This window comes from Corvus brachyrhynchos, unplaced genomic scaffold (assembly GCF_000691975.1).
Source record: "Corvus brachyrhynchos isolate BGI_N302 unplaced genomic scaffold, ASM69197v1 scaffold140, whole genome shotgun sequence".
NCBI lineage: Eukaryota > Metazoa > Chordata > Aves > Passeriformes > Corvidae > Corvus > Corvus brachyrhynchos.
The window spans coordinates 906,328-918,485 of record NW_008235809.1 but is presented as its reverse complement, the minus strand read 5'-3'; the positions used below and the strand labels follow the sequence as shown (position 1 = coordinate 918,485).

At 43.2% G+C, this 12,158-nt stretch overlaps 1 protein-coding gene across 1 annotated transcript in view; it reads right to left on the bottom strand.

Annotated features, from left to right (window-relative positions):
• Nucleotides 1-8,572, bottom strand: part of CCBE1 (collagen and calcium binding EGF domains 1) — a 105,607-nt gene extending 97,035 nt beyond the window's left edge. Inside the window, exons 1-2 of the mRNA XM_017727559.1 lie at nucleotides 8,523-8,572; nucleotides 5,523-5,612 (exon numbers count right to left, since the gene is read on the bottom strand). Coding sequence (XP_017583048.1) covers nucleotides 5,523-5,612; nucleotides 8,523-8,572 — 140 coding nt within the window. The remainder of the gene's footprint in view (nucleotides 1-5,522; nucleotides 5,613-8,522) is intronic.
• Nucleotides 8,573-12,158: the final 3,586 nt, after the last annotated feature.

Sequence of the window (12,158 nt, the reverse complement as noted above, 5' to 3'; positions counted from 1 at the left end):
CACCATCACTGATGCTTTCCAGATTCGGCTTTATCTCAAATGTCTTCCCCAAAGAAACAGAGCAGTTCAAAGCATCTCTGCGGCGACGGCTGTTTATCCTTGTGTACAGCTGCCACTTCCCCACCATTCATAAAGACGGAGATTAATGACAGCAGACTCTGATAAAGCAGCGCATCAGGTCTGGCCCGTTGTACCATATCCTGTTTTCACGGTTAGACTGCTTGGGACCAGGGGAGCCAAACCTACAAAACCACCGTGCCTTTGCAGTGTTTGGCAGATGCAGCGGCTTTGATCAACACGTAACTTCCTACAAGTACGAAAACCTCCCGGGACATGAGGGGGTGCGAATCAGCCTTTCTAGCACTTTCACCTGCAGTATAAACGACCTCATTTTGCTGTCAGAAAAATCAGGGACATGTGAGCAACAGATTGTACTCATATATGATTACAGCCAGAAAAATCAGGGATATGCCAGGAACAAACTTTAAATCCTCTGTTAAACCAGCACAGGAGTAATAAAGGGGTGTAAGATTTGAGCAACACACTTCTATTTTTTCCCCTGCTGCAGGCAACATTTAAAGAAGTAATTTCACCATTCTGTGCCTCAGTTTCCCATGTCTCTAAGAGGAAGTTCCTGATAACAAAATAAATAAATAAACAATGCAGATCCCCATATAAGAATCAGCTATGATTAAGATGTTAATCCCTTTGGTATGTTGTCCAGTACCCAGAAAAAGGCTAACGATAGAGGAACTGGGAAACTCTGGGGTTTTTCAGAAGTTTTTCCTGACTTGCACAGCATCCACTGTCACCATGGTCTGCTGCCTGTGCTGTGAACTGCCAGCTTCGAGGTATTTCTCTCCTTTAGGCAACCCTGCATGTTGTTGCTATTCCTGTGCTCAGTTAAGCAAAGGAGTGCTGCATGGCAGATTTTTTTCACCACTTGTTTTGGTTTTTGCTCTCAAGAGGATGTTTCAGATGTTTATTCTGTCATAATTACTTCTTTTTCCTTTATACAAATAATGAGTAAGCAAAGACAGGACTTGCTGTCTTGAAGCCAGAGAAAGCTGTGGGTCTTTCTCACAAGGCTAAGCACTCACCTCTCCCAGACAGACTCTCCTGATTTGGAGATAAGAGGGACAAAAGCAGGACCTGGATTCTGGGACCCAAGAGCTCAGGAGACACCTGTCTCCACATCGTGTTCCTTACCCTCCCGCTCCAAGCAGAAAGTATCCAGTGACAAGATCTGAAATGAGGAGAGGTTTGCACTGCTGTAACCCCTGTGATGTCTGTCTATAGATAACAAAGGATTTAATTTAACACATTCCAGAAGTGGTCACACTCCCTCCAAAAAGCTCCTTTTTAAAGAGATTGAATCATATCAGAGAACAGAGCTGAAATCCTTTGGATGATTTCCAGCCCAGACCCAAATGTCATGAATTCAGGAGGACTTTGATTTTAAAAGACCTGTATATTGGCCTGGCATAAGTATGCTTCTAAAAAGGTGGGTTTTTTCCACAACTTTTGCCACTCAGTGCAGATCTGATTCACTACCCGAATTACTTTACTTGTCTCCCTGCCTTTTCTTTAATGCTTGCCACCCACACAGCACTGTATCAACACACTGCTATCTTTTAATTAAAAAATATTATATTAACATACATATGTATTTATTTAACCCATGCTAACAGCCTTGCTAATTTAAAAATGGTAACCTGCAGGTGAAGATAATCCTGTACTCAACTCTTTGCCAAAGCAGGTCCCAAAGTTTTACATGCAGAAGAATTTCAGTGTGATCAATAGTTGAGAGAAAAGAGAGGTTAAACAGCACCACAGTTTGCAGTTGGTAACTATATTGTAGCTGAATACATTAAAGTTGGAGGTTTAGTCATTTTGCTTCATCAGCTCCATCTCAGCTTTAATGACCATGGAGGCAGGGTCATCCTGAGAACAAGGCTTTCGTCCTGAAAAGTGTTGAAGGGTGACGGTGGTTAAGGAAACATGGAAAAGTTCCTGTTGCCTCAGGCAAGGAATGGTTGGGGCTGTTTTTATATATAGTAAATAAGCAGAATGGGATTTCTCGTGCAAGGGATGCTTTTCCTTGTGCAGGGTCATGTTAGTTTTGATTTGCCCAACTCAAGCAAGTATGAAGTTGATTAAGCTGCACACTAAACTTTGGAACGCTCTCGAAGAAAAGAATGAGGAATTCAATGTAGTAAAGTGCTTATCAGAAGTTTTATTTATACTGTTTACATAGGAAGAAGATGCATTATTTCCTGCAGTTCATTCATAATGGTGTTGAATTAATAATACAAATTCAAGTTTCTCTTCTGAATATTGCTGGTAACTGGAATAGCCTAGAAGCAACCATGATCACTGCTTCTTGAAGAGGCTCTTTCTGTAGTGGAAAGGCAAAGCCTCTGAACATGAGGAGAAAGGTGCTCTTTAGATATACATTGAGGTTGCTTGCATGCATGTAGGTCTTGAGCAGTTATTAATTATCTACTACTCACTGACCTCCACCAGGGCAGTTGTATTAGGCTCAGTATAAATGCATACAAGAGATTTGAAAGTTTGATAGCAATCCTAAACATAGAAGTTTATTTTTCCCTCCTTCCTATTCCCACCTTTAAAAGAGCTATGACCATGATGGTTGGGTAGGAAGGGTGGGGGTAGGGGTGTGCTGGGATTTTTTGATTGGTTGGTTTTTTAGATGTTTCACTGCAGTCTTCAGAAGTATGCACTGTCACTATTCTTAATTCGTTTACAAACGACATTTTCATTGGTGTATTTTCCATCTGCTTCAAACATAAAGCAACTAACCAGTTATTGTAAATAGTCTTAATCCCACTACAGCATTGTGTTTGCATCAAGTGCCAGGTCTCCAGCTGTCAGCATTGACATGTTCGGGGACATCAGAGCAAGGCTGAAGATGTAAACAGACAGAAAACAGAGATTTTCAAGAACATCTTGGGCAGATACTTTGAAAGGCCTCATGATGGTCATTCATGGATTAGGCTTCCTTCCAGGTGAATGTCCAAACTGAACCTGGAAGTCCAGATCCAGATTTCTACTTTCAAGGAATATTGCACAACCCAAGCTCAGCTGCTACACACTCACCCAGGCCTGGGGAGCGTAAAGATTTCCCACACCACTGGAACTCCAGGAGGCACCTAGAGCAGTGTTCCATCTCAGATAAAAAGACAGAATCAGATAATATATATAGAGAGAAAAAAAAATGCTGAATAATTATATCTCTCTCTCTAGATAGAGGTGGAATTTCTTCCTAACCTCTCTGTGATCAACAGAGTTACCCAGTCTGTAAAAGGCTGTGTGAAGCAAGAAACAAACAGGCAGAGCAAAGGCTAGGAGTGACTGCAAAAGCCCTCAGAAATGATCCCCCAGGAGCAGGTCTGGGACAGGAAGGAAGAGAGAGAAAGAACAGAAAAAAAAGAGAGAGGAAGAAGAAGAGGAAAAACAGGGAAAAAGAGATCTGAGGAAATGTCTGGGAACCACAAGGTCTGCCATGGGTAAATAGGTATTACATCCCAAATGCGGATGGTAGAGCACCCAGCAAAGCATCTGTCAGAGCAGGAAAAAGATAGAAAGGGGTGCTAAGAAAACAGGGGCATACTCACAGCAGCACCAAGTTATGTTTGGGTAGCAAAGAGCAGAGGATGAGGTAAAGAATGGCTAAAAACTGGGGAAAGGCTGTTATGTTTCTTATCTGTTTGTTCAAGACATCCTTTTGCCGCTTGAATAGGTGGAAAACTGTGTAAGTGAAAATATTTTATTTTGCCTAGTAAGTACAAGGGGCTGTCTTACCTCTGGAGCCCAACATGTAAAATACCCAACAAAAATTGCATTAAATGAAAATATTGAGGCAGAGAAAGATACTTCTCATCACAAACACTAGAATGGCACTTAATCCATCTAGGAGACAAAAAGTCTTTGCTTTTTTTTGGAGGCATTTTTGGTAAAACACGTCAATGAAGGACCAAGGCAGTTGAAATGTGATGCAACTGTTTTGAAAATAGCCATGGAAAAAGGCCCGTCAGAAAACATGAAATGATGACCATCAGGCACTGCCCCCAGAGAGCATCACAGCTACAGAAAGGAATTGCTTCTATTTCACAGATAATTACAGGGCTCATCTTAGATTATCAGCAAAAATAAACACCTTTTGAAAGTATCAGCTAAAACAATAACACTGCTGACCAAGAAGAAAACACCTAAATGAGAGCACTAATCCACCAAAACCAAATCCTGATGGATACATGGGACATGGCATCACACTAACCAGACCTGACTTATTTTTTCAGGGGTTAGGTTTGAATTCCATTTTGTTATAAGAGATTAGAGCTGAAGAATGTGAAATCTTCCATGGCATCCCAGCTATCAAACACCATCAACCTCTGCAGCTCGTATGTGCTCCTTTTCAGTCTGGGCTCCTTTGAAAGGCCTGGGACACTGCTCTAAGTGCACGGACAGCAAGATAAACAGACCCCTTCTATCCAGTCTTTGTAAGAGTCAGAATGAAGGCACTGTGCTTCTGAAGTTTACAAGGTTAACCACCTAAATTGCTCCTTTGATGAGGATCCCATAGCAGTGTCATGTTCTAGAAGCCCTGGATGTTGAGGAGGAAGGTCACTGACCCAGAAATAACTTTTCAACAGCAGGCAGTTCCCACATGTATGTAGAAGAAACTGAGTAGGTGGGAAACTAGATCTGATGATACAAATTGAAGTCAAATTTGAGCACTTGTTCTTTTGTTTGCAGAGGCACATCATGGTGGCAGCACAGAGGAAGATGGTCCCGGGAAGTATTCCTTCTTTTCCACAAAGCAATTAGGTGTCCTTTGACTAAAAAAACTGTGGGAGCCCTGTTCTAGTGTGCAAGCTGTTGGCACAGGAAGTGCAATACTCAAGACATGGCATGTGCATGCTACCAAACAGCCTGTAAATGGTCAGACCCTGACACTCTCAACCCAATTAGGATTATGATGGATCCCCAGCAAGGTTCTGGGGTTTATTTTGCAAACCCTACGCCAAAGAGTGCAGAGACTAGACATAGAGGCTTGAGCAAGAGGAGACCTTAGTGAAAAATCCATGCTAACTGAAAATTTACAAATAAAGGGTGGGCTATTTTGTTTGTTTGTTTTTAATTACATGTGGTAATTAAACTGACCAGCCTTTATTTTGGAGTATAGAATACTGCTCATTGAAGAAAATAGCTTCTTTCAATGGTTTGCAAATGCTAGGGAAAATGTTCCAGTGACTAAGGCATCAAGCCACACCTTATGTAAGGTCTCAGGTATTTATTTGTTCTCATGACAGTATCAAGTTAATAAAACAGACACCTTTAAGAGTGAAAAATACACTGGATAGTTATAGAAATTATGTTTCACTCTATAGAATACGAGAATAAGTAACTACAGTTTCCTACTTGCTCCCAACACAAATTTCCTCAAGGAGTGTTGCACACTGTCCTTCCTGGCTGCTAAACCAAAATGTTTCCATTACGGGCCCATCTGCAGCAAGTTGCAGACAGCTCGGGTATCTGCCATGGTCTGGTCCCTGTAGATGGGATCTCCCACAGATTTGCCATCCCACCTGCAGAGAAGGAAACATTATCTCATGGGCCGTGCAGCTGTTTTGCAGCTATGGCCGGACACAGGTCAAGGCAGCTCAGGTAGCTGTAGCTACACCTGTGAGAAAGCTGCTTCTCCATAGCTCACTGCAGCACTCCTTCAAAGTACTCCTATACTTGGAGCTATGCAGGGAAGCTGAGGAAGCCCTGTGACACAGGGGAAAGCAAAGCAGCCCTCATGCTGCTCTGCCTATGGCAATCCTTGGAGCCTGTGCCAAAGCAAATGCAGCCTGGAGACTCTGTACACGTGTCCCTGCTGTGGCATCTCCCCCAAGATGTGTTTTCTTTGGCTCGAGCTCCTGTGGAGCCATGGGCACTCTCCAATGATAGATGCATTAACACATATGCAACAGGATAAAAATCCCAACGTTTTTGAGCCTTCTTGGGGAGCACAGATTCCTTGTGTGGCTATGGAATCACAGTTCTTGTAGCTATGGGCAAAGCCAGGTGCAGGGAGGCTTGAGAGATGATTAGTATGCCACAGATTTAAATCTGCCTCTCCTGGGGTGCTGACTGCACCTGCCCTCGTGGAAAAGCTGGGTCACACACTCATGCAAGCACAACCCCTCGACCCTTACCTCTAAATCTACCGGGGAAGGAATGTTTTAACTTGCATATAATTTATAAGTGGGCAAATGAAGTTTACACAAATATAACCCCCCACACTCACAGACTCAGGCAGGTTGTTTAAACTGAAAATCAACCTGGCATGACAGTGGAAGCAACAGCTTTGCACTGACAGTGCAGTTTTCCCTGACATGGAGATGGTTGTATGTTTCTTGCTTCTCACCTCCTGCATGCCAGTTTTGTTGCCTTATTAGTTCCAATACATTTTTCCCCTCTGATTTCTTTCTAAATGAGGCAGCTTCTACTGGGGAGTTTCACTTTGCCCTATGGAGCAGCACCTGTAACTCATCACAGAAATGGGCTCAATTCAGACCAGTCACCCATCTCATTGAAGTTAATCTGGCAAAACACAAGCAAAAAAAAAAAAAGAAGAATATGACCTTCACTCTACAGCTTGTGACAGCTCACTCACTGCTTATTTATTCTGCACTCCTTGCAAAAACACTCCACACATTCAATCACATCTCAAAGAAAGGGGTCAAAAGGCAAGTGTTTTTAAACTGTCTCGGTTAAAGAGTCCCTTCCCATTAAAGCCGTGCTGGTTGTGTCAGAGATAAGACTGTTTTCTATGAGGACTGACCACTCTGACAAATCAACAATAAATTACTCAGAAATAGGCTCTGGCACTTTCATTGCAGGAAAATGAATCTCCAGGCACCCGCCATGATTAACAGCAAACACTTCCTAATTCTGTGGATGACTGTATGAAATGTATACGAAATTATCTAAATCTTTCAGTGTTTATTTCATGATTGATGGTACTGCTTCTGGCCTGATCCCTGCAGTGGATGGCCAAAGATGAAGAATTTTAAGGCAGTGGTATGGGTCACTTGGAGGGAAGAAAATCAATGATGAAAAAGAATTGTAATAATCTATTAATTTGAGCTCATAAAGTGCTGAGTTTCTGTTTTCAGTGACGGATGTGGGAGATTTCAGAGTCTGTCAAGAACAGGCAGGAAGCAAACTGAGCAAGTTGGGAAAGATAATTTTCCTGCCAGAAAAGGGCAAAATCCACATTCTGATGTCCAGTTACTGAGGTGTTAATTGTTAGGATAAATACAGAATTTTGCCTTGAGAGGGACCTTTCTCTCCAAAAAAAGCAATTTACGTCTGGTTTGACTTCAGGCTAAAAGAGTCCTAAGCCTTGACTGTCACTAGAAGGCTGATTTGCCTCAATGAGAAATTGTGCATGCTTCACACCAACGAATCTGAGATACATTCTTTCCACATTTACCCCTTTGCAGATCCCTTAATATTACAAGCAGGCAGGGCTTGGTCTCCGGCATCTTGCAAGAAGGTCACTCAAAACATCTGGCAGTGCCCAGTGACTCATGATGTGTGTGTTCCAGGTGTCCTCAAGGAAATACACAGTGAGGTCTCTAAGGCCTCAGGACACTGATAACAGGGATCCAAGTTCTTGCGAAAGACAAAATACATCAATCTGCTCTATTAAAGAGCTTAACAAGGTTCAGCATCTCTCAGCAGAGGTCTGGAAGGACCAAAACACTGGAGAATTATGTTACACTGTTCTTGTAATTCCACATGGTCTCTTGCAGCCAGAATACTGTATTTCAAAATTGTGTTTCTATTTTTTCTTATGTATCAAGTAATAGCTTTTCCAGGTCTGTGTTTCAGTCCAAAAAAAAAAACAACCCAAAACCCAAAAAGACAGACATACAGAGAAAAAAAGTATCTGTGGAATGATATTTTGTTTATATTTTGTTTGATTCCTTAAACAGGTGAGGGGGAACGCAATACTCCAGAAAATTATGTTTCTATACTATACCTCTGCAGCCAATACTTATCAAAGTTAGGTCAGCTATTTTTCCATTCTTCCAGAAAAAAAGAGCAGGCAAAGGAACAATCACGATAGTAACTTATTTCCACTGAACGACAGGGGAAATTAGCAATGCATACCTTGGCACTTAGCTGAACCAAGCTGCTTTTCCTAACTGACTCTTCTTTCAGGCATCATGTCAAAATATTTCCTTGAAATACGTTCCTAGTGTGTGCAGGAGCTATTTATAATCTACAACAATTATTTTTGGATTAAATACATGTAGGTGGCTGGTTGCCATGAGAGCAAAGGGGGGTTCAATGAATTACAAGAATGTGTATGAAATATTACTCTTGGGATAACGCCTTTCCAAGCTGAGCAGCTCGGACAAACAATCAGGCTGTCAGACGTGGTGTCAGAGCAGGCACAGCACAGAAACTGGTCGAGGGATGCATCAGCGTGCCCTCACCCCACTGCTGCTTTCTGCCTCTCTTTCTGAGGCAACCCTCCAGATCCCATCCCGGGTTTCAGGCCAGCACGAAGGAGCAGCCAAGGAGCAGCTCGGGAGGGCTCCTGTTTATTCAGTATCTGCCCTGATTTTAGACAGTGTGTCCATCAGATGAGTGCAGCCCCATCACCAGCCAAATGCATCTGCAGAGGAGAAGAAACGTTTGAGGAGTGTCTGTCTGAAGCATCCAATGTGTGGCCTGTACAAGACAGCCCCGCCCTCCATGCCATCCATTGCTGCCTTCTCCTCCAAGCATTTTCCCTCTCTGTCCTTCCACAACCCCATCCATCCCAGAATTCCCACTCCCTTCCTGAGTTGGCGTAGGTGACTCCTTGCCCCCAGCAGCACTGGTTTGGAGCTGGGGTGACAATCACCCAGCACAGCTCTGAGATGTCAGGCTCCCACTCCAGGGACCGATGGCATCAGCCACTCCACAGTAGACATGATCAATGTGCAACCCTAACAGCACCTTCCCCCCTTAGCAGTTCAGTCAGAACAGAAGGGAAAACATTTGTTGGCTAATGGTTAGATACACCAACTGTGCTACTTGTGCTGTTCCCTAACGAAGTGTGGGTAATCATTAATAGCACAACATACTGGCAAACCTAGTTCATATGTGGTTATTCTTCAGGCACTCCTGATTTGCTGCAGCCTTTACCGATTTCAGTAAAATAATTTGGCATTCAGCATGTGTCAGGCAATCCTAGCTTGTGCTGAGAAAGCCCTTGAAATATTTAACATCCAGATGCTGTCAAAGCTCTGGTGAGCCCTTCACAACTTCAACACAGAGCAGCAAGCATGCTCTTCCTGAAAGAAACTTGACACTGGTGATGAATTTTATATATATATATCTCCTGGCCCAGTCGCAATCACTGCTCTGAATGTTCCACATTGTCCCATTCTGGTGTTCTCACGAGAATTGGGTCTCTTTTTGCTCGTCAGACAGTTACCTGCAAGTTGGCATTTAGTGGGAGATTGGGCTAGCCTGTGGACCAAGAGGTTGTGTGGATGTCACAGAAATACATCCTATGTCATGCAAAACAGCCATCATTAGTACAGCAAGGCAGCAAATATTCCTAAGGATCAATAAACTAGGCTTGATTCAATACCACTTCTCTCCCTCTATATTTCTGTGTTCAAAGAAAAGCATTAAGGCTGAATAAGGCCAAAATATGGCAAAAAGAGCCATAAACAGGAAATGTTCAGCTGAATTTTAAGGATTTTGCTGCTTTGAAAAATAAGAGCTAAGCTGTAAGTGAGTAGGGGAAGGGAAAAGCACAAAATGACAATTTTCAGTAGTATCAGCTGCCTGCTGGAGGCTCTGGGAAGCTGCCTGCTCCCATGAATGTGGGTCAGGGCCACAGCACAACAACGAGAGCCTAAACCACTGGCTGGTCACAGCCAAGACAAGAAGGCTGAAGGGAGAGGTAAGACAAAAGGAGGACTTCCAATACACATGTTCAACTGTATAATAACATAGAGTGTAACAACCTGCCCTTGGGTGGGGACTGCTTTGCAAGAACAACCAGACTGACCTTGCAGCAGAGTTTTCTAAGTGTTAATATGTGAGCAAATTAAAATAACATGCAACCCAAAGCTTCCTTATTCAAAATATTTTGGATCCATGCAAATGTGTGAGATGTCCATATCTGTCTGATCTGCAGAGAGCACAGCCAGAGCAGAGGAGAGAAAGGGAAATACCAGAAACCTGTGCGTGACAAAATTTCTGCATGAGGATGAAACACGCAGACTTAACTGGGCACAATGGCAGTGGAAAACTACTCATTGTATTCCAGTATTTCTGAGGACAACAAGCCATGTAAATTAAGGGAAACATGTCTTCAAAGTCTCTTCTGTCACCCCAGCAAACAAAAATAGGAATAAGAGACAAAAGCAATAAATTAGGACTGAATGCAACATGGATGACATTTTCTCCCTCCACAACTCTATAAAAATATCAATTTAACAACTGTGAATTGTTAAGCTGCGTTCTCCCAGCATCCTGCCCACTTCTGTAGAACTCTAAGTATGTAAAATCTCTATGGCAATACTATCCCATCTTTTGCGCCTTCAGCCACTGGGGCTGCCAATGAGCTGCTGGTGGCATCTGGCCTCATGTGCAGGTGGAGCTCCAAAGGGAAGTGAACGTCTGCAGCCCTATGGCAAAGAAACCACTACTTGGAAAACCATCTCCTCTAGAGGATCTCTTCCCCTGCTCCAAAGCAGTTGCTTGAGACTGGGAAGCAGAGGTGGAAATGGCTTCCAACTCCCCACAGCTCATCTCATACCAGTGTATCCCAGTAGCTCAGCATTCCACCCAAACCCCTTTTCACTCCCCCGCCCATCACCATAAACACTTCAACCCTCCAAGTGCAGCAGTGGGAAGGAGAGCTCTGCTTTCAGCAGCGTTCACAGCCCGTCAGCTTCAGACAAAGACCAAAACAGAACCAAAAGCTCTGCCAACTTTCTGACCCAACTTGCTTTCTGGCTGTGAGATGTGGTTGGCTCTGCTTCAGAAAGGCTCCAATGAGAAAAACCACAAGGTCTTTCCCACAGTGCCTTTCTTACCCCCAGAGGCATCCCAAGTTTTGCAGAAGTTCTCCTCATCTTTTCCTCACACTTAAAGTTTTTTAGTGACCCGCCCCATTGGTGCATTGCTGTGAAGGACCAGCTGCCAGAAACAAACAGCTGAGAAAAAGACAATGACTTAACTTCATCACACATGGATATTAACAGCATTCCGGCCTCTAAATGCAATGGGAATGAAGAGCATGGAAAGGAGAGATGAAGACCCCAATACAGGCACTCCAGCCCCAAAGCCAAGACTAGCTCAGATGATGTGAAACACATGATCAAGATAAAATGAACAAGTAGATGGGCTGTATGAACAAACTCCTTTCCAAAAGGGACACAGAGGTTAAACTGACATGAGCTTAGCTTTAGCCCAGCTGCCTGAAGAAGGACACTCTTCATGCCAAGAACAGCCAAGGGCTAGGCTTGGGACACTAACCTAATAAAACAGTTACTAATAATTCATTCATCAACTCAGAACATCAGTACTGTAAGATTTAGCAAGTGCCCACAGCACTGCTGACACTTTTGCAATGTGTGGGCGAGAACCAAGCACACAGGATGTGGTAAGAGCCAGCAGCTGCGTATGAATCGAGAAGAGGCTGTTGAGAATTGAGCATTTTGGGTTGTAAGCAGAAGTTTTGATGACTTTTGCTGAATGGAGATTTTGCTGCTGTCTGCAGCGACTCTTACACACCACACATCTGTTGAGTGAGAAAGTGGATTTATGCAGATGGGAGCACTAAGCCTGATTGCGGGAGAGGATTTTGTATTGCCTCAGGAAAGGCACAGTTGGGTAGGAAGAGCAAGAAAAATACACCAGGGGAGTAACAGCTTTCACAGGTAGGAAAATGTAGAGTTTCCAACTCCATTGCATTAAATTAGGATTGGATTCAAATCCATCAATACAAAGCTAGCTACAAATGAGCTGCTAAACTGTGAAAAGGGGCAGGCAGGTAGATAACATCGCATTTTATTTAGTTTGGATGAAGACTTCCAAAATAATTTCTGCTGCCTTATCTCTGC